General features: G+C 37.7%; 1 protein-coding gene across 5 annotated transcripts in view; it reads left to right on the top strand.

The window, feature by feature from the left end:
- CNOT2 (CCR4-NOT transcription complex subunit 2) overlaps positions 1-19,920 on the top strand; it is a 109,297-nt gene that overhangs the window by 78,582 nt on the left and 10,795 nt on the right. For 4 of the 5 annotated variants that reach the window (XM_046668915.1, XM_046668926.1, XM_046668921.1 and 1 more), the window contains exons 5-13: positions 6,262-6,409; positions 7,151-7,333; positions 9,900-9,979; positions 12,570-12,695; positions 14,450-14,574; positions 15,523-15,643; positions 15,733-15,889; positions 19,189-19,250; positions 19,340-19,389. In XM_046668915.1, coding sequence (XP_046524871.1) covers positions 6,262-6,409; positions 7,151-7,333; positions 9,900-9,979; positions 12,570-12,695; positions 14,450-14,574; positions 15,523-15,643; positions 15,733-15,889; positions 19,189-19,250; positions 19,340-19,389 — 1,052 coding nt within the window. The remainder of the gene's footprint in view (positions 1-6,261; positions 6,410-7,150; positions 7,334-9,899; positions 9,980-12,569; positions 12,696-14,449; positions 14,575-15,522; positions 15,644-15,732; positions 15,890-19,188; positions 19,251-19,339; positions 19,390-19,920) is intronic. The other variant, XM_046668932.1, reaches the window with a different exon arrangement.

Here is a 19,920-nt window from a genome sequence, read left to right as displayed (position 1 = left end):
GTATAGTAAATGGCTGTATTCCCGTAACACTGGGGAACCAGCATTTTTACTGCGTGGCTCACTCTTAACTGTCGTTGTAGGGATTAGCCTACAGAAAATTGAACGTTACATCAGCTGGAACTAAAATGCCTCAAGTCAAGGTACAATTATTCCTTTCCAGGGTACAGATCTAGGAACTACAAGTAGTGGAAAAGACAGCCTGGGTTTCCAGCGTCTGTTAGGATGGATCTGAGAGGGCCGGCTGGGTCATTTAGCTGGGAAGCACTCCAAACACACACCTTGTCAGAACACCGGCCACCACGTGGGACTTAAGGGTCAGGGTTTGAATAGTGTCAGTCAGTCAGAATGATGAAACTTGAAGGGCTGATCTTAATAAAGGATGAGGAGATAGAAGGATTAAGTAGATGGGAGTAGATTAGTAATGTTATTCTTAGGGCAACTGATTGTAATTGTGCTTTGGGCTTGATATAAGTAAAAGCTCTCTGGCCTCTCAAGTGTGCTGAGTACCACCATTAACTGTATTCAGACTGGCAAAGTTGAGTAGGAATTTGTGTCATTAAAATGGAGGTCTGCTGTCTTGTGTTCTTGATGATTAGAGAGGTTAGACCGGTGGAGAAGAACGAGTGCCCCCTTCAAAACTGAGACTCACGGAGATAAAACAAGGGAGGGAATTCCTCTTGGAATGGACACAGAGCTGCTTAAACCTACATTTTGCCAGATTGGGGTAGAAGTGATTGTGTAGTATGTAAGGGTACCCAGCAAATGCTGGACTAGGGTTCTTGTATGATTACAGGTTCTAGGATAGTGTGATTGTATCCAAATATGTGAGTAACTTTTCATCCAGGAGTTCATGTGAATACTGTGCCCATGATAACCGTGGAAGACAGTGAACAGAGTCTTGCATCCAAGTTGTATGACCTTTCCTTGTCTTCTGTGACTGTATGCACAAGGCTTTAGGTACACCTTATGGGTTTAACGACCCCTGGGCTCCCTGAAGCTGTCTGCTATATTGGAATGAACAGGGAACTAGGAATTAATTTCTCCTGGATAGTCAATACATTCAAGTTAAGTGATAGTGTAGTTGGAGTGACTTTTTCTTATTTACCAACAGGATTTAGAGCCTTGAAGGATTATAGAAAAAGAAAATTACTGTTTATGGTGCATTTCTGTTATGCCTATTATCTTATAGGCACATAGGTTAACTAGCTGTCTGTATGAATCCATTATGCACATTTATATCTGAATTCTCGGAGGACCTAAGCTTCTAGCTGGGAGAGGAAGTAAACTTATCTTTCTGGGATCTGACTCCTAGCTTGAGAGCAGCGGCCTAGTCTCACGCTTTCAGCAACATCCCTTTGTCCTCCTGTTTTAAGAACTCTTGTGTGAAGGCTGCTTGTATTGTGGCGAACCAGAGCACAGGTGGTATGGTTCAGAAGTGGTGGTGTTGACAGTGTAATTGGGCAATGTACATTTTGGTAGCTTCAGGCAATTGTAGGACCATTTAACAGATACTTGAATTAATACTGAATGCTTTGTGATTTCTTGCTCTCAAGAAGCACATGTTATAGTTGGGGAGGTCAAGAAATATTTATATGGAAAATATTGAATAACAGCACACAGCTGTTAGATATGTAAGTTAAAAAGTATCATGTTGAGTGGTAGGGGCAGACTTACGGTTTGGAGAGAAAAGCACAGAAAGCTGCAATAGTACGAGAAAGCTTTGAAAGGAGGTGGGAGTTGAGTTGAACAGATACTCACTGAGTGCCTACCATATATATATATTGCGCCATGCTAGATCGTGCAGAGGCGTGGTGGGAGAGGTCACGCTCCGTTGTGTCGTCTCTGTACAGCACACACACCGCATTGATGTTACTGCATTTTGTTATTGCATGTCTTCATTGCCTTGTATTCTCAGTACTCTGTACATGATATGACAAGCATTCAGTTCTCAACCCTGGCTGCACGCCTAGAAACACCTGGAGAGTTTTCAAAATCCTGCTGCTCATGAATTATGCAGACCCAGACTAAGCCACAGTTTCTGGGCATGGGATCCAGAGATTAAAGTTCCCCAGGTGATGCAAAATTTAGCAGCTACTATAAGAAGTAGAAAGTGATTGACTGAAAAAAGGGATTGAAATAGGCGTCAAGAAATTGGATCATTATTTTTACTCTTCATTATTGTGATCTTGGGCAAGTCACTTAATGCCTGATGTTAGTTCTTCATCTGTAACATAGTTAGCAGATCTTCATCTGTAACTTAGTTGGGTGATTTCTGGAGAATTTTCTCTCTGTTACATCCTTTGGTTTTAATGAGGGAAATTGCATAATGAGAGAATATTACGGGGAAGATGAACCAGCTAAGTGCAGGACCCGCTGGAGGAACGAAGAGGGTTGTCCTTTGTTAGTGTGGGCAAGACATTGAGTTCCTAGAGGAAGCAGGTTGCTTTGGCATTGGAAAGGGTGGTACTTTAAGCCCTCTTACGTCAATTAGGGATTTTCTTCCCTTTCCTTAATAAAGATTTCAGGAGACTTCATTTAAGTGTGAGTATTAGGGATTTGGTTGCTGCGATTGAATTTTTTCCTTATGATGTATTAATGTTGTTTATTTTTAGCCGAAGATTGAATAAAGGATGGCATATTTTGTGATAAGTATTTAAGGGATGTTTTGTTAATCAGTTTGTACGGTGGAAATAATTCTTGGAAACATTTCTTAAATCATGTTCTTTTGAATTTCTGGTAAATGATCAATAAAGAATTGAACTCATTCTTTGACTGTTTAGCACCCTGCCAAATTAGAGGTAGAAATCTACTTAGAGTATGTTTGTGTATTTCTCCTTATGTTGTATTCTTTATTATCAATTTGTTGAATGGAAAGAAAAATTTAATTCAGAATGATAACATTTTTAACTGCTTTTTAACTTTTTTTCTTCATTCTTTTATTCGTTATCTGAAACAAGAGGATAAATACCTTCTCTATGAGGTTGTTATGAGGAGGAAAGGAGATGAAGTAGCATAGTGCTTGACACACAGTTGTTAGGTGCTTTATGAATTTTCGTTCTCCTGCCCGCCCAGTCACCTGCCCATACGCAAACTCATGCATACGTATTTATGTTTTTACCCGTTAAAGGTAAAGTTATTGAAGTTATTTTATATCAAAAAAAATTTTATGCACTGCTTTTTTCCTTTAGTTTGCATGTCTGCTTCATGGTATGGTGTTTGGAGATATTTTCTCTGATTTTTTCTAATTAAACTAGTAGAGGTATAAATTTTTCCCTCCTCGACCCTACCCAGTTACAATAGTTTGATTCAAGTAACTCAAATTTAATGACAGTATATTTTGCTTCATAAAAATATAATTTTGTATGTTCCTGTTCAGTTATATTAATTCTTTATGTTTTAAAAGAGTTGAGGTTTTAAATTGAATTTAAAATAACTCTATTATTAAGTATTCAAGGGTTGAGATCCAGTTTGAAATTGATGCACTACTTGCTTCTCTTTTATTTTTTTTTTTTTCATACTTACCTAGTTCAACAAATTGCAACTCGGAGTTCTTGAACTTATTAGCTGTTTTTATGAAATCGAGTGTTGAAGAAAAAATAAAAATAAATGCTAATCTTTGAGTTTCTTTAAATCATACTGTCTTCGTCTACTCTCAGCACGATAAATTAACTCAAATGTGCCAATCCGCAATTCACTAGATAAATAACCGTACCCATTTTTGTTTTCTTCTCCAAAAGTTTTTTTTGCTAATATTCAGATAATCTCTGATCTCTGCAATATTTCTGAAGTTATAAATTTTCATAATACAGCGTGGAATAATATGTGTACAAAGGGTTAAAATAAAGAAATCTCACTGAGTCTTTTGTAGGACTTATCAATTAGTAGAAAAGAGCCGAATGGTTCTAGACTTTTGGAAAGTATTTATAGTGATGAAGATACAGAAGGAGTGAAAGGAAAGGGAAGGAAAACTAGAGGGAAGAATAACTTGGCTGTCTAGAGAGAGGGAGAAAGAAAGAGGAGGGAAGAGAGCAAGTGGTGGAGGTTGAGAAAAAGTTTGAGAAGTAAACATACTCAGAAAAGAAAAAGAAAGCAAGAGAAAAATAGACTGGATAATGGGCATTGCGGTTCAGTAGGCACTCACAAGGATGTTCATTTAGTGTGGTGCTGGGCTCCCACAGCACTGCCATTAAGAACAGTAGGAGCTAAGAAATCTAAATTCTACTCTTGGTTCTTTGTGTCACCTTGCAGAAGTCAGGTAACTTATCTGAGGCTCAAATTCCTCATCTGTAAAATGTGAACATTGGACTTAGTGATCTTTAAGGTCCCTCTGTCTCTAAAATTGTGTAATATTTCTTGGTGATCAGTAACCATGAGAAACATTCCTGTGGGAAATTTGCAGCTATAGCTGACTTTAGGACAGCGTGTTTGGGGAGAAGGATGTAAGCTCCCTGTGGTAGGAGCTTTTTCTGTCTTGTTCACTACTGTAACCCCAGCAAGCTAGCACAGTGCTTAGGACATAGTAGGCACTCAATAAATGTTTGTCGAATGAGTGAGGTGAAAAGTATCACTTTGGTGGTTCATTGTGGGAGCATCTAGAGGACCTGGAGGGAAAGTGGTGTGCTTGACAGAAAGAAAAGACTTATTTCTTCTCAAGATATCTTGTATTGGCTGATTTTAATCTGCTATTCTTCCTTATTTTGTCTCAGATTCAGAGAAAGTGGCTGCAGCTAGTGGCATACTCATGGTCACAAAACTTGTAGTGACCAGACATACATATGGTGACTAAATAACCAACGTATAACCTAGGCCATGGCTGAAAGAAATGCAGAACCAAGCTCATGTCTTCAGGGAACACGAGTGAAGGAGTACACACAGAACATGGTAGCCATTTTGAATTGGATTCATTGGCTTCGTTCAGTTGAGAGGCAAAATTAGGCTGTAAGCCTAGTCCTGAGGTTGGCAGATTCCAGTGACGTCTTTGTGATCCACTGGTATCCTTAGGTTAGGAGGTGCTACATTGTTTTGCTGAAAGAGAAATTTTGCAAAGATAGTTGAAGGAAAACATTCAGAGTATATGTACTATTCCAATTTTTTTTTACAGGGCATAGTTTCAAAATATTCAGGTCTTTAAAATTGTTGGACCAAAAAGGGGAAAAACAGTCACTTTAAATTCCTAGCACTAAAGGCATCTACTTATTCACTAGCTTTCACTCCATCCTATCACTTTTGTTGAACCTCCAGTGCAGAACAAGCTTGGTTGACTGATGAGCCATTCCATGGCAGACTAGAAATAGAAAGCACTAACAGTGGGGCAGGATGATGGAGGCAAGGAGGCAATCATAGGCAGATATGATGACATCGTAGTGACAGCTGAACATCCTTACTGTGAAGGATAAAAGGGGAAAAATAAACATTTATAACATTAGCTATCCATGGCAATTATTCTGAGTCATTAAGAAAGTAATTTATATTTCATATTAATAAAAAGGTAGAAAATATGCCATACATTTTTGAAATAAGTTTATCCCAGTTGGTTAATTTTCTTTCTATGTTTTGTATCTGAACGGTGAACCCTCAGTAGTCTTTAAAAATACACCTGTTGGCACACATCCCTCCCTGCTCTAGCCCCAGGGGGAGTAGATCTACACAAGGTCCTTGTACTTTGAAATCTTTTAAAATATTTTAAATTCTTGTCTCTCATAGCTGTATCAGGTTGAGTTTTTAAACAGTTGCTGACATTTATGTTGAGTTCATAAAAATTATAATATTGAGTAGTATGTATGTATAAATGGTAGTACAGAGACTTTTTCTTAAATGCATTTAAAAAGGATCATATAAAAATTAAAGCTTCCTCAGTAGAGCAGGGTTAAATGTCTGTGTACCTCAGTCACGATTTTAAAACATAAGCTTACACAAGACGACAAATTTCTTAGACGTATTTGTATAACATGTTTTTATTGAAACAGAAGTCATGTAATTGTTACAGTCATTGATAGACATAGTTTATTGTAAAAAGAAATGTGAAAAGAAGATATAAATGTGAAAGAAATATCCATTCATAATATTAAATTTCAGATAGAACATATTTTTGTTAAAATCAGAGTCCATTTGGGGGTTAATTAAGTATATATCCATTTAAAATTTGCATATTATTTTACATATTAGGTCATTTTAAAATGTTTTAAATTGCCAACTCCAGAAGATGGATAACAATTTCATTCCTGGTGGCAGTGAATTTCCTTCTTCTGAATTTTTTAATAGGTGCACTAGGCCTTCCAATGAGGGGGATGAGCAACAACACCCCTCAGTTAAATCGCAGCTTATCACAAGGCACTCAGTTACCGAGCCACGTCACGCCAACAACAGGGGTACCAACAATGTCACTTCACACGCCTCCATCTCCAAGCAGGTATTTATTGATGGGCCAGAATATCTTGCAAAATGCTGTCTTTGTAGAGTAAGCAAGCTTTTTAGTTTTTTTAATAAGGTAACTATTTAATAAGAAAACTATTGATTTTCTGGTTCAGTGTCTTTCCCTGAGGAAAAGAGAGTTGATACCCTGTGCTCATTTTATTTCATTGCAAATTGATAAGTATAGTGTAAGATGTTTTATCCTGCAGCTAGCCTTCTGGGTGTCAGCTGGGTGGGTGTCAAGAAGTAATCTCCACCTGAGGAGCTTTTCCGAAAGCCCCCTATCTTCCTCAGAGGAGGATGTGCAATTTAAAGTTGCTCCTCAGATAATTCTGGCTACTGCTCCTCACCGCACCCGTTTGTCTAGTGAGAGTAATAAAACAGGTTACGTAGATCGTAGATGATGCATGTTAGTATGAAGAAGATGGAATGACATGCATTTGTAACGGAATTATGCTAAATATATATGTTTGTATTATTTTATGTCATAGTCACAGCAGTACTTCTCTCATCTTAGATATCACCTTAAATTAGTTCCACTATAATTTGCCCTTTCTTGTTGGTTTGTTTGATTTTTCTTTTGAAAGAGCTGGAATGATAAAAGAATTAAGCTAATAAAAATTAGCAGTGCAATTTGAAAGTATATTTGAGGTTCTAGGGTTAGATCAATTGATTATTTACAGAGAATTTAATGAGTGATTATAGAGAGCTTATTTAGTATAATGGACTTCTTTTTCAGGGGTATTTTGCCTATGAATCCTAGGAATATGATGAACCACTCCCAGGTTGGTCAGGGCATTGGAATTCCTAGCAGGACAAATAGCATGAGCAGTTCAGGGTTAGGTAGCCCCAGCAGAAGCTCGCCAAGCATAATATGTATGCCAAAGCAGCAGCCTTCTCGACAGCCTTTTACTGTGAACAGGTAAGACGTTTATTGATACTGTGTATAACTGTCTTTCTGGGTATTTTCAAATTTGCCTTTTCATATTCAACATTCTGTTCTTGGCTTCTTTCTCATAAGTGTGTCTCACCATATATTTATGCCCAAAGATTCTCTTTCTGTTGTACACCACCACTTTAACCCCCCCAAACTAAAGACATGTTCTTTTGGAAAATCAGTCTGATTTTAGAAAGCACATTAAAGCTTTTTGTTACTGTTGTCAGAAAAGGATTGTTTTTAGGTTGCCACCAGGCCCATTTTTGTTGCTGTGTCCTTCCTTTGTTGCATGAGGCTGGTCTCCTGTGGGCAGAGTCCAGCCTTACAAACAGGGCTGGAGACAAGTCTGACTGTGACTCCTGTGCCTCACACGCTTTGGTTGAGTACCTTTTCAACCCAAATTCAGTTCTGTGCTTTGGTGACTTACTGACCAAAGACTTTTTTGCTGTTGTTGTTTGGTGGGTTGTTTTTTTGTTTTTTGTTTTTTTTTTTGGTGAGGAAGATTAGTCCTGAGTTAATATCTATTGCCAATCCTCCTCTTGTTGCTTGAGCAAGATTGTTGCTGAGCTAACATCTGTGCCAGTCTTCCTCTATTTTTTGAATGTGGGACGCCGTCACAGCATGGCTTGATGAGTGGTGTGTAGGTCAGCGCATCGGAACCTGTGAACCCTGGTTCACTGAAGTGGAATGCGCAGACTTAACCACTACACCACCAGGCCAGCCCCTGACCAAGGACTTTTTAAGACAACATCTACAGTATTTGAAAATAGTGTCCTATCCTGGGACTTACAATAAAAATTTGAGCTGTTGTGCTTTTTTACTCTTTTTTGCACTGCCCGTTGCATATACTACTATGTAATCGTGATAACAATATGAAGACCAGTGATCCTGTTTGTTAGGATTTTTAAGCTGTTTAAGTAATTTTATGAGTTATGTCTACGATATAAAGCTTGCTTTCTTGCAAAAACAGCATTGAAATTTATTGCCATTTTTTTCCATGGGAAACTATAGTGGGAAAAAGGACCTGGATCTAGTTGCTATCATCATACTAATTTAATTCACTTTCTTTTATCTAGTAGTTATAAAATCTGAATTAAAATAGAATGTTAGCACATTTCTCATTTAACCTTCATCCAGTAAGCTCCAGTTCTTACTTTCATTTAGACTTTTGAGTATTTCTTTTGTAATTTTACTGCTCTTTTGGTTATTTAAAAAGTTATTATTTGTAAAAGGTTATCAAAATGCTCACCCCCTTGATAGCTTCCTAATCATATAAGACCTTTTGGGCTTTATCACCTCTCTCCACATTCTTGTAGTATTGTTTGTTGAATGTATACTTAAATTTTTGCCTTTCCATATTTTTTCACATTTTAATTGTTCTTAAAAATTTCTTTGCTCATGAATTGTCAATGAAATGGGTCTCTGAAACCCTGCTTGTTACTCTTGATAAGTTGTATTTATTGTGAACTGTTTCCACCTCTTAGTACTTCTTGGGTGTTTGAGGGTACTGTGCCATCAGCAGCTCTAAGGTGCTGTTGCACAGGTTCCTGCTGGCTGTCATGCTCTGCTCTGGAGTATTGTTTCACCAGCTGCATAGTTTATGAAAATGCTGTTTGGCCTTAGTTAGTTTTACAGATTTAGACGAAAAACAAAAACCCGTGTCATTTTCAAACAGTTTAACCCTACTCATAACACTGATACACTTTTATCAGATTATTTGGTGTTCAAGATGCATACTTTCCCTGTAGAATTTGCATTAACAGTTCTTTTTCACGTTCTTAATTACTTCTGGCCTTGCTTTCAGTTCAGTCTTATTTTTTGTTTTTGGTTTTTTCCCATGTTTAGGCTTGTGCAAAAAAGGGAGGCATTTGTAACTATTTACCAGGTACCAATTGTGCATTAATTCAGAATTGAGGGCACTACAGAGGGATTTTTTTTCTTTCAAGTAGCTGAAAGATAAACTATATTTAGATAAAAATAATGTGTTTTAGAATACTGAATTTAGTTAAAGAAAATCATCATTTACTTCAGGTCAGCTAAACTTTTACTGAGTGCCTGTTGTATCTTCCTGAACACTAAGGGCAGAGGATGCAAAGAGGAATGTGACGTGGACTCTGTCCACGAGAGTGTATGTTCTAGTTGGGAAAGACTTTACCAGTAGTAGAAGAAAAACAAGTATTCAGGAAGAGCAGTCTTCCGCTAAACTGCCTGTTTTTGAGGTTAGTTACTTCTTCCAGTATATGCAGTAAATTGACTCTCCAGGTACACAAAATGGTGTCCTTAATCTCTGTTTTCATCAGGCTTATACATAGATACTTTGTGTTTTGTTTTTTAATTAATCTGTTTAAGACGTTTGTTTCTCAGTTCATGGAAGGACTTTAGGGAAGTTTTTAAAGAAAAATAAAGATCAAATTTAGAAAACTAAAATTAGTATTTGTTTTTAAACATACTGTTGTTTTATGTGAGGAGATCAGAAGTATACACTTTGTTTTTCTTCATCTGAAAGTTAGTGTTCTTACTGTATATCTACAATTATTTTCTATGTACCCAGTATGTCTGGATTTGGAATGAACAGGAATCAGGCATTTGGAATGAATAACTCCTTATCAAGTAACATTTTTAATGGAACAGGTAAGCGTATTCTGGAGCTAGTACCCTATAAAAATTAGTAGATCTTTGACTTATAAAGCAATTCAACAGACTGGTCTGAAAATTTGACAGGACTTTTGTGTGTTAAATAGTAGAATTTAATTTAAGGAGAATCTGACAGGGATAGGAATTAATTCAGTGAACAGTCAAGAGATATGTAAATACATTTTTTCACTTGGCATGGTAATGGCAGAGTGTTCTAGAATCAGGATTATTTCCTTAATACCTGGAGAAAGCCTAACTGAATGTCAGCTTAGCCTGTGTTTATGCCTCAGAATCTGTTTTGCTTCAGGAGCTTCTCCTGTCCTCAGTCCTCTCACTGCAAGACCTACTCTAAACCAGGTCGGGTGGTAGAGCATCCTGGCGTAGAGACCCAGACTGAAGAACCCTTAAAACTCTATGGAGCACTTACAGTTTTTTCTTAATAGTTCTTATGATACTCATTTTGACATTTAACCCTTAAATGAATTTTTATTCAATTTTATGTAAACATTCAAAATTTAATTACATGGAAGACCAATTCTGATTGGACAGTCGACAGTCCCTGCAGTCTGTTGGTTTCTTTCTTTTGTCAACTGCTTCACACCGAAGTGAGCAGGAGGCTTTGTTGCTGTTCAGCTTCGGGTCCCACCCTCGCCTCCAGACCGTTTCCCGAGAGGAGATGAGGATCTTGTTATGGTCATGGGAGCAAACGTGAATACAATCATTGAGAGGAAGTGGAAAGTGAGCGTGATAGTGAAACAGCGTCTGTGGCAGCACGAGAGAAGATTTAGTAATGAAATGTCCTGTGTGGCTATGGGCTTTTAATTTTTAAATGTCTCTCTAACAACATAGATTCATCAAATGAGACTTGAAATTCCAAATTTTAGCCTTTGAAAATTATAGTTTCGTGTTTAAGGTGTTAAAATAACATGAAGTACCATATTCCATTGTTTCTTAAAATATTTTTTCATATTTTAATATCTTTGAAAGCAGGCTGCATAATCATGGTTTATGGGAAAGTTGTTTTTTCCTCCTTTATGGACCATAAAGTAACAGTTTGTCTGACAATGCCATCTTATATTCTGAATTATGGTTTTATACACTTTTATAAATTTTAGAATTATTTTTAAAATCCAATTTTAATTAAGTATATTTTACACTAGGAAAATTGTTTCCAAATGTTTCCCTAAAAATGTAAATTTGGGAGTTTATTAACTATTTTTAGGTTAAAATTATTCTCTAATAACATATAACAATTTTAAATTCCATCTTAAAGGATTTAAAGATGTGTTTTAAAAGTTAATATATATTCAAAGTTTATAGTTAATTTGTAATCATAATTTGAGAAATTACTTTGTAAATTGAAACACTATTAAATAAATCAATTTCTGTTGTCTTGTTCATATAGTAGTATCTTTAAAATTCAAATAAGCTGCAATTATTTAAACAATGGATATCGATGATTTTCTTTTACCCTTTATAATTTTGAATTGTCACCTGACTTGCGGTGTTAATAAAGTGTATTGTTCTTCAATTAACAAAGTAATCTTGAGACAATAGTTTCTTTCTGAGATTCTTCTAATTATGAAACATGGAGAAAAGTTAAAACTAACTGGAAAAAAGGGCCAAGTAAATTGAAAATGATTATAAAACACTGGATGAAACAAAGATTGCAGAAAAGCCATAGTGCAGGCTAAAGCTAAGGTAGAAAATTAAATTCTTCAAAAATTGAGATTACAAGATTGTAAGCATAATAGAGTAATAAAAGTTGAGAAGAAATCAAAGGGATCATTCAAATAGGCAAAGTAGAAAAGTTGGGTTAAATTTTAACTTTTAAAAGAAAGCAAGCTTGTATTTAAATATAAAATGAGCAAAAGTAAATTTTATTCGTTTGATATATATTTATTGAGCGCCTACTGTGTGATAGGTGATGTAAACTTCTGGGCTTTGCATCATATCCCCACACTTGCCAAGCACTCACCAAACAGGGGAACCCTACTTAGACCCTACCAACTCCACCCTGTCTATACCCCCAACTGCACACACATGCATGCCTTCATGTTTGTGTATGGGACCAATAGGCCACAGGACAGAGGGCCTCAGGGCTTCTGCTCCCACCTCCTGTGTCTCAGATATGTTTCTGGCCATTTGCAGGAGGCACTGTTATTATTGCACCCGTGTTACACTTGAGCTCTGAGCATTCCACATGCAACCTCTGCTTTTGGATATAATGAAAAGAGCAGTTGTATCACAGCAGTCTGCCTCTTGCTGGCTAGCAGGCTATAACTTTAGAGTACCGTCTTCCACAGGGAGATAATGTACTACCTAGTCCTTATTCTCTGCTTTAAGTCTCTAGGATTTGGAGGTTTTATTATGCTAGTTACATACTGCTTTGCTGAATTGTTCATGAAGTTCTTTCCACATGACATCAGTCACAAGTATTTATTGTGCACCTGCACAGACCTAGTACAGTGCTGTGCATTATTTAAGAAGACGACACTGTCACATCAAGTTACATTATGGTTGGTCTTTAATAATCTGTTAAAAAGGTTTGTGGAATGAATAACTAGTGCTTTTTCTCATTATTTAGATGGAAGTGAAAATGTGACAGGATTGGACCTCTCAGATTTTCCAGCATTAGCAGACCGAAACAGAAGGGAAGGAAGTGGTAACCCAACTCCATTAATAAACCCCTTGGCTGGAAGAGCTCCTTACGGTAATTCAGCTTTTTAATGATGGCCAGTGGAGACTTTGCATTGCAAACAAGTATATACATATACGTACACATCTGCATGTGTGTACACACAGATACGTTTTCCAATTGGAGTAGTCCAATTTTGTCAGCATTGATATATGCAAAGTGTTTTTTCCTCCCAGAATACCACGATAGCAGTTTGTACAGAATCCCCAAAAGGAAATCCTCATTGGTATTCAGAAGTTATTTTCTTCTGGCATCTCTGCCTTAATATACACCTTAATGATTATTTTGTGGTTTGGTTTTTCTTAATTCATTGCACATTTTTTAAAGGACCCATTCCTCATTCCTAGTTACTAATAATGACTGACCATATACACTGAAGATTTTTTCTAAGCCAGTTTCTCAGCCTCGACACTACTGACATTGGGGTCAGATAATTCCTTATAAAGGAAGGACCGTCCTGTGCATTATAGAATGTTAAGCCACATCCCTGGCTTCTCCCTACTCATTGCTGGTAACACCACTCCCTCTACCCCCATTGTAACAATCATAGATGCCTCCAGACATTGACAAATGTCCTGTGGGAAAAAAAAATGCCTTCTGTTGAGAACTGCTGCTCCTCGTTCATGTATAGTTTATGTAGACTCTTGGTCATCATTAATACCCTTTTTCACTGTCTCTAATGAATAAGAGATTTGGCTGTAATGGAGGCTAAATGAAAAGCAGAGGGGATGTGAAACACATATAACAACAGTTTGGACGTCAGAAGGACGGAACAGCAGGGCAGCCGTGTTGTTTTCATCCTCTGCGCGCAGTAGCTTCCTTTGCGAGAATCTGACGGAGACCAGTGGCAGAAACAGTGAACTCAGAGGGATCAGTTCATTGCTTTCTAACATCGCTGTCTTTCCTGTTTTCAACCAAGCAGGACTTCTGTGCCTTTTAAAATATGAATACGAATAGTAATATGTGAAGAAGGGAAAAAGTATTGTTCCTATTCTAAACTTTCCAAATCAGTCTTCCAGAAATAACAAACAGTGATCTGCCCTGGAAGTGGAGCGCCTGGCTGCTTGGGTGTCAGTTCAGACTCTGCTGCTCTCACCTTTCCTCATGGGTCCATGCTTTCATCCCTTTAATCATTCCTGTTGCTCTCCTTGGACCATCTCTAGTTTCTCCGTATCGTTCTTGAATTGTGGAGCCCTGAACTGGATACTTGTTCTCCAATGGGGGCCTGACTAATACCAAGTATAGTGGGAGGATTACTTCCCAGTTCTTGCATGTTTTACATCTATTACATGGAGTTCAAGAAAATCTGAAATAATATGGAGTTGTTTTATAATTGATTGCAATTTACTCACTCTGTAAGTCACTTTCAAGTAGCGTACTGTCATGTTCTTTTAAAATTTATTTTTGTTCCTTTATATTCGACAGTTAACTGGTGTTTGTAATAGCTAGTCAAATATTTAAATAAAGCAAACTTTTAAACCAAAAATTTTAGTAATTATTACCAACATCAAATTATATTTTTAAGCATCTATGTATGTCCTTAGATTAGAATTACCACTTACTTCCCTTGTATTATTTTATATATTGAGTTATTAATCAGTATATAAAAATTTAGTTCATTGTTATGCTGAATACTTTTTGAAATATGCTTTCATAGCGTAATACAAAAATCCTTTTGGTCTGTTATCATGAGGAAAGTTAACTTTTTATAGTTTGTAACAATATCATAAATATCAGTTGTAATTCTCTGGCTTATTTTCATTACATAGTTGGAATGGTAACAAAACCAGCAAATGAGCAATCCCAGGACTTCTCAATACACAACGAAGATTTTCCAGCATTACCTGGTTCCAGCTATAAAGATCCAACATCAAGTAATGATGACAGTAAATCAGTAAGTAATTTGAGAATTATGTATGTGAGTGACGTAGTTCTTTCCCTTCAGATTTCTCTTATGTTAATGGTTTTATAGACTATGTTAAGGACTTACTAATTACTATTACAAAATTGTGTATCTTGAATCTGTAATAATCTTAACTTCTGAAGAATGTGGAAAACCTTTATAACTTAGAAGATAGCCTGTTGTTTTCCTATTTCATGTAGGTTTGCAAATTTCTGTTGAACTTCTCAGAGTTAATTTAGACTTTTATTGTAGTCCCTCTCAGCTGGATCCCATGAAGTTTGATATTATAGCCTTCTAAGGAGCTGTGTTTTTCTTGAGTAAGTTTTCTCCTTGAAGAATCTTTATACACATTTTTATTCCTGTGTTGATTCAGCCAACTCAGCTTCCTCTTTCTGACTTAACGAATGTATTTATTTCTTCCACATTTCACTGAAAATAGCTTTTTTGTGTGTGTGATGGGAGTTTGTATATTGTTAAAATAATTGATAAAGAAGATTACTGGGTAAGAATTAAATGCAAATTTTAAAAGTTCATATATTCTAACTTAACTGGAGGTCTTTATGGGTGATATTTTATGTAATATACTATATATATTCTCTCTTCTAAATGCACGTATTGAGGACTGTAACTTCAGGTGTGTCCCAAAGCAGCAAGTCCTGAGACAGAGAGACAGGGAGTGTCTTTGTTCTGTGACTGAAGAGCTGAGATAAATAAGGATATTTTCTGTATGTTTGTTGTCCTTTAAGTATTCAAATGTGTACAATACAGGGTTTATTTGTATACCATGGGACAGTTGTGGAAGCAAAAAATTTCATGTAGAAGTTGAAAAACAAGTAAATTACTGCCAGTTTAAATATAATAGTAGAAATGTTACTAATATGTGAACTTGAAATTTTTACACTTAAATTTTAATGTCACATTTAATTTTTTTTATGTTAGAATTTGAATACATCTGGCAAGACAACTTCAAGTACAGATGGACCCAAATTCCCTGGAGATAAAAGTTCAACAACACAAAATAATAACCAGCAGAAAAAAGGGATCCAGGTGTTACCTGATGGTGGGACTCTATAAAATATGTCGAACATATAATAGAATTCTTTTCTTTGCTTTTTCCTCAAGGGTAAAAATAACTCTGTTCTTCTCCAGGTCGGGTTACTAATATTCCTCAGGGAATGGTGACGGACCAGTTTGGGATGATTGGCCTCTTAACGTTTATCAGGGCAGCAGAGACAGACCCGGGAATGGTACATCTTGCGTTAGGAAGTGACTTAACAACATTAGGCCTCAATCTGAACTCTCCTGAGTAAGTTTTTTTCTTTTCTTCCACATTTGTATATAATATGTCCCTGCAGACTCCCACTGTTTAATTTCGTGTCGTCAAATTGTATCACCTGTTGCCACTCATCGTTGCTGTTACTTGCTGACTCTTTGAGTCATTTCCTTTCATAATAGCTCCTGGATCACTGTCATTTTACAGTATTATTTCTCTCATGATTTGGCAGTTTCAAATACACATATATGATCCTTCCAAAATCCTGAAACCCTAGTTCCTTGAATTTCTCTCCTCCTAAAATCTTACCATCCCCCATACCTCACCTACTGACCTCCTTAGTCATCCCTTCACCTGGCTTGCCATTACTGGTGACTTCAGTTTCTCTGTAGTTTTAGGTGTGTGCTCCCATGCCATTTTCTGTTCTCTCTCTCTCCTCTCTGGTACTGGCTTCTGTAATCATTTGACTCCACTGGGAGCTTCAATCCATTGATTCTTCTACCTTTCACTGTTCCTCACCATCCCTGTCTCTCGTCCCCTCACTTCCTTCTCATCCAGTTAAATTCTGTGGTGAGTCATAGATGCTCCTTTATATGTTCCCTTGACTACGTTGCCCCTCTCTCACTTTGTCAGACTAGCAGGGCAGAAACCACAGCCCTGGTTGTATCTCTGTCTATTCCATTTTGGACCTGTGCTACTGAGCATGACTGGAGAAAACACACGATCTCATTGCTTGGTCTCACTTCAGATTCAGGGCCAGGAACCTCAAAAGTGGGCCCTTAATTCTACCCCATAATCATAGCTGGCAAGGCTCGTCCATTCACTCTTTTGTTCCCCTATGCAACTGTTTTATACTTGCCTCTTCAGGTCCCTAATTCCTTTTCCCCTGTCCATCAGATGACCTTGCTTTTTATTTCTATTTTACTAAGAAAGGTGGAATCAGAACAGAAAGGCAGCATAGTCCTGCCACCAAACCTAACTGCCTGTGACGATCTGCACCCTCCTTATTGTTGTCTTCTGCCGTCTTGCCACAGTTGATCTGTGCTTTCTACTTAAAACCTCTCTTGAAAACTCAAGGACATGGCTCTAACAGTGTTTTGCACTTCGTTGGATCATTTCCACCAGCATATAAATATGCTGTGTACTTCTTCCATGTTAACAAATATCTTCTCTTGATCCAGCTGCTTCTATGACTTACTGCTCCCATTTCTTTGTTCTTCTTTGAAGCAAAACTCTTGAAAAGAGCCATCTTTGGGGGCCGGCTCCGTGGCCGAGTGGTTAAGTTCGCGCGCTCCGCTGCAGCAGCCCAGGGTTTGGATCCTGGGTGCGGACGTGGCACCGCTTGTCAGGCCATGTTGAGGCGGCGTCCCACATCCCACAACTAGAAGGACATGCAACTAAGATATACAACTGTATACACGGCGGGTTTGGGGAGATAAAGCAGAAAAAAAAAAAAAAAAAGATTGGCAACAGTTGTTAGCCCAGGTGCCAATCTTTAAAAAAAATTAAAAAAAAAATTCCTGTTGAATTCTATGTTTATTTGAAATGCTGTGAGCAATCTTAAAAAGAAAAAAACAAGAGCCATCTTTGTATCTTCTGCTTATCTTCTCTCATTCTCTGTTAAACCCGTTTCAGTTAGGATTTTGCCCTGACTACTGCACTGAAACAGCTGTCATCAAGGTCATCAAATGACCTCTGTGTTAGGGCGTTTGGTGGTCACTTTTAGGAACTTCTCCTCCCTGACCTCCCGGCAGCATTTGACATGGTGGAATCATTGGTGTGTTGCTTCTCACCACTTTCAACTGTACACCTGAGTTTGAATCGCTGTCCTCTGTGCCTGGATCACTTCCTTAGCCAGTCACCAGGTGTCCCTGGTGCTCCTGTGCCCTTCACCATCTCTTCTTCGTTTAGTGGCTAGGACAGTCCTCTTTGAATGAGTTAATCCTCTGCTCAATACCCAGTAACGGTTTGCAGTTTCATTATGATTAACAATCCCAAATCTTTACAGGCCTGCAGTCTCTCCAGGCATGATCTGTGTTTCTCCCCTACCCCTACCTCAACAGCTTCCCCCTTTGTTCAACTCTGCTCCGGCCTCGCTGGCCCTGTGGCTGCACCTCAGATGCGTCGGTCATCCTCCTGCCTCCACTGATCTAGCAGTTCCCTCTAGTGACTAGAGTGGTCTTCTGCCACGTAACTACTGTGGCTGTCTCCCTCAACATCCTTCTCCAGGAGACCTAACCTGACTACCCTGTTTAATTATATAACTAATCCCCCCTCCCCACCCCTCCACCAGCATGGAATATTATTTGTTTATTATGCAAATTGTTTTTGTCTGCCTCCCTCCAACCCACTATCCTCAACCAGAAAGTAAATTTCGTGTTGTCAGTGATCTCGGCTCTGTCGCTGATGGGTCCCAGGCACCTAGAACAATAGAACAGTGCCAAGCATGTAATAATAGGTACTCAGTAAATATTTGGTGAATTGGAACTTTTGCTTTTCATTTTTTTTTTGGGGGGGGGTAAAGAAGATTGGCCCTGAGCTAACATCTGTTGCCAGTCTTGTTCCTCTTTTTGCTTGAGGAAGATTGTCCCTGAGCTAACATCTGTGCCAGTCTTCCTCTATTTTGTATGTGGGACGCTGCCAGAGCATGGCTTGATAAGTGGTCTGTAGATCCACACCTGGGATCCAAACCTGTGAACCCCAGGCTGCCGAAGTGTAGTACATGAACTTAACCACTGTGCTGCCAGGCCAGCCCACTGGAACTTTTGCTTTTTTTTTTTTTTTTTTAATGATTTTATTTTTTCCTTTTTCTCGCAAAGTCCCCCGGTACATGGTTGTGTATTGTTTAGTTGTGGGTCCTTCTAGTTGTGGCATGTGGGATGCTGCCTCAGCATGGCTTGACGAGCAGTGCCATGTCTGCGCCCAGGATTCAAACCAGCGAAACCCTGGGCTGCCGAAGCGGAATGCGTGAACTTAACCACTCAGCCACAGGGCCGGCCCCTGGAACTTTTGCTTTTAATTATTACTGATTTTTTTTCTGCCCATGTAGACAGGAAAATAATTTTACTCGGGGATTTGGTATTAAGGAATTTAAAGCATTCTGAGAGAGAGAGTGTGTCTGTGTGTGTCTGTGTGTGTATGTATATGTATGTGTATATTTAGCCTCGTTTCAGTTTCCCACTATGTAAGTCATAGTAAACCCAAGAAAGGAAACTGGAAGTAAAGTTGCTCATTTTACATTTGAAGTCATTGTTTCTCCTGATTTCCTGAAATAAAATTAGAAGTCTTCTTCTACTTTGGGCTTCAGAGTGTTTTTTTTCCCCCTTATTCAGAAATCTCTACCCTAAATTTGCATCACCCTGGGCGTCTTCACCTTGTCGACCTCAAGACATAGGTAGGAGAATCTACTTGTGTTCAGACCTTTTAAAAAGGTATTTGTAACTGAGAATCAGTTAATAAGGCTTTTTTCATTTTATTGTCTAGACTTCCATGTTCCATCTGAGTACTTAACGAACATTCACATTAGGGATAAGGTGAGTGTAGTTTATTATTCTACTCAGCCAGCATGAATTTATCTGTTTGTCAGGTGCTGTTTTCAGTTCAGGCAGCATAATGTTTCTGAAATAATTAGCAATGGCCTCAGGGGTATGCTTTTGTATGTCCATTCAGTTATATATAACAATTTTGTTTATTTATTTTTGTTTGTAATCTTAATGTTTTGATGAAGTCCTGGGTTATATTTTAAAAATATTTTAAAAACAAAACAATGTTAAGGCCAGTAAAATATTTCTTACAGCCATTAACAACAGGGTACAACTGTAACCACAGTTGATGGGAATAACTAACTTGGAAAATTTGGTGAATTTCCAGCTGTTATTCTCATTTTATTTTATTTTATTTATCAATCAGAAAGGTTTTTCTTTATACATATTACAGGTACAGTGTCTTTAATGGAACAATACATTTGTATTTAAAAACTATATATGACCTTTGGCTTTTTTTCTTGTATTTTTTTTCCATTCTTTAATTACCTACAATTCTAGTTATAAAGTAACTATTAACAG

The sequence above is a fragment of the Equus quagga genome, chromosome 1, assembly GCF_021613505.1.
Source record: "Equus quagga isolate Etosha38 chromosome 1, UCLA_HA_Equagga_1.0, whole genome shotgun sequence".
Lineage (NCBI taxonomy): Eukaryota > Metazoa > Chordata > Mammalia > Perissodactyla > Equidae > Equus > Equus quagga.
The sequence above is the reverse complement of the archived record's forward strand: the minus strand, read 5'-3'. Positions and strand labels throughout refer to the sequence as shown.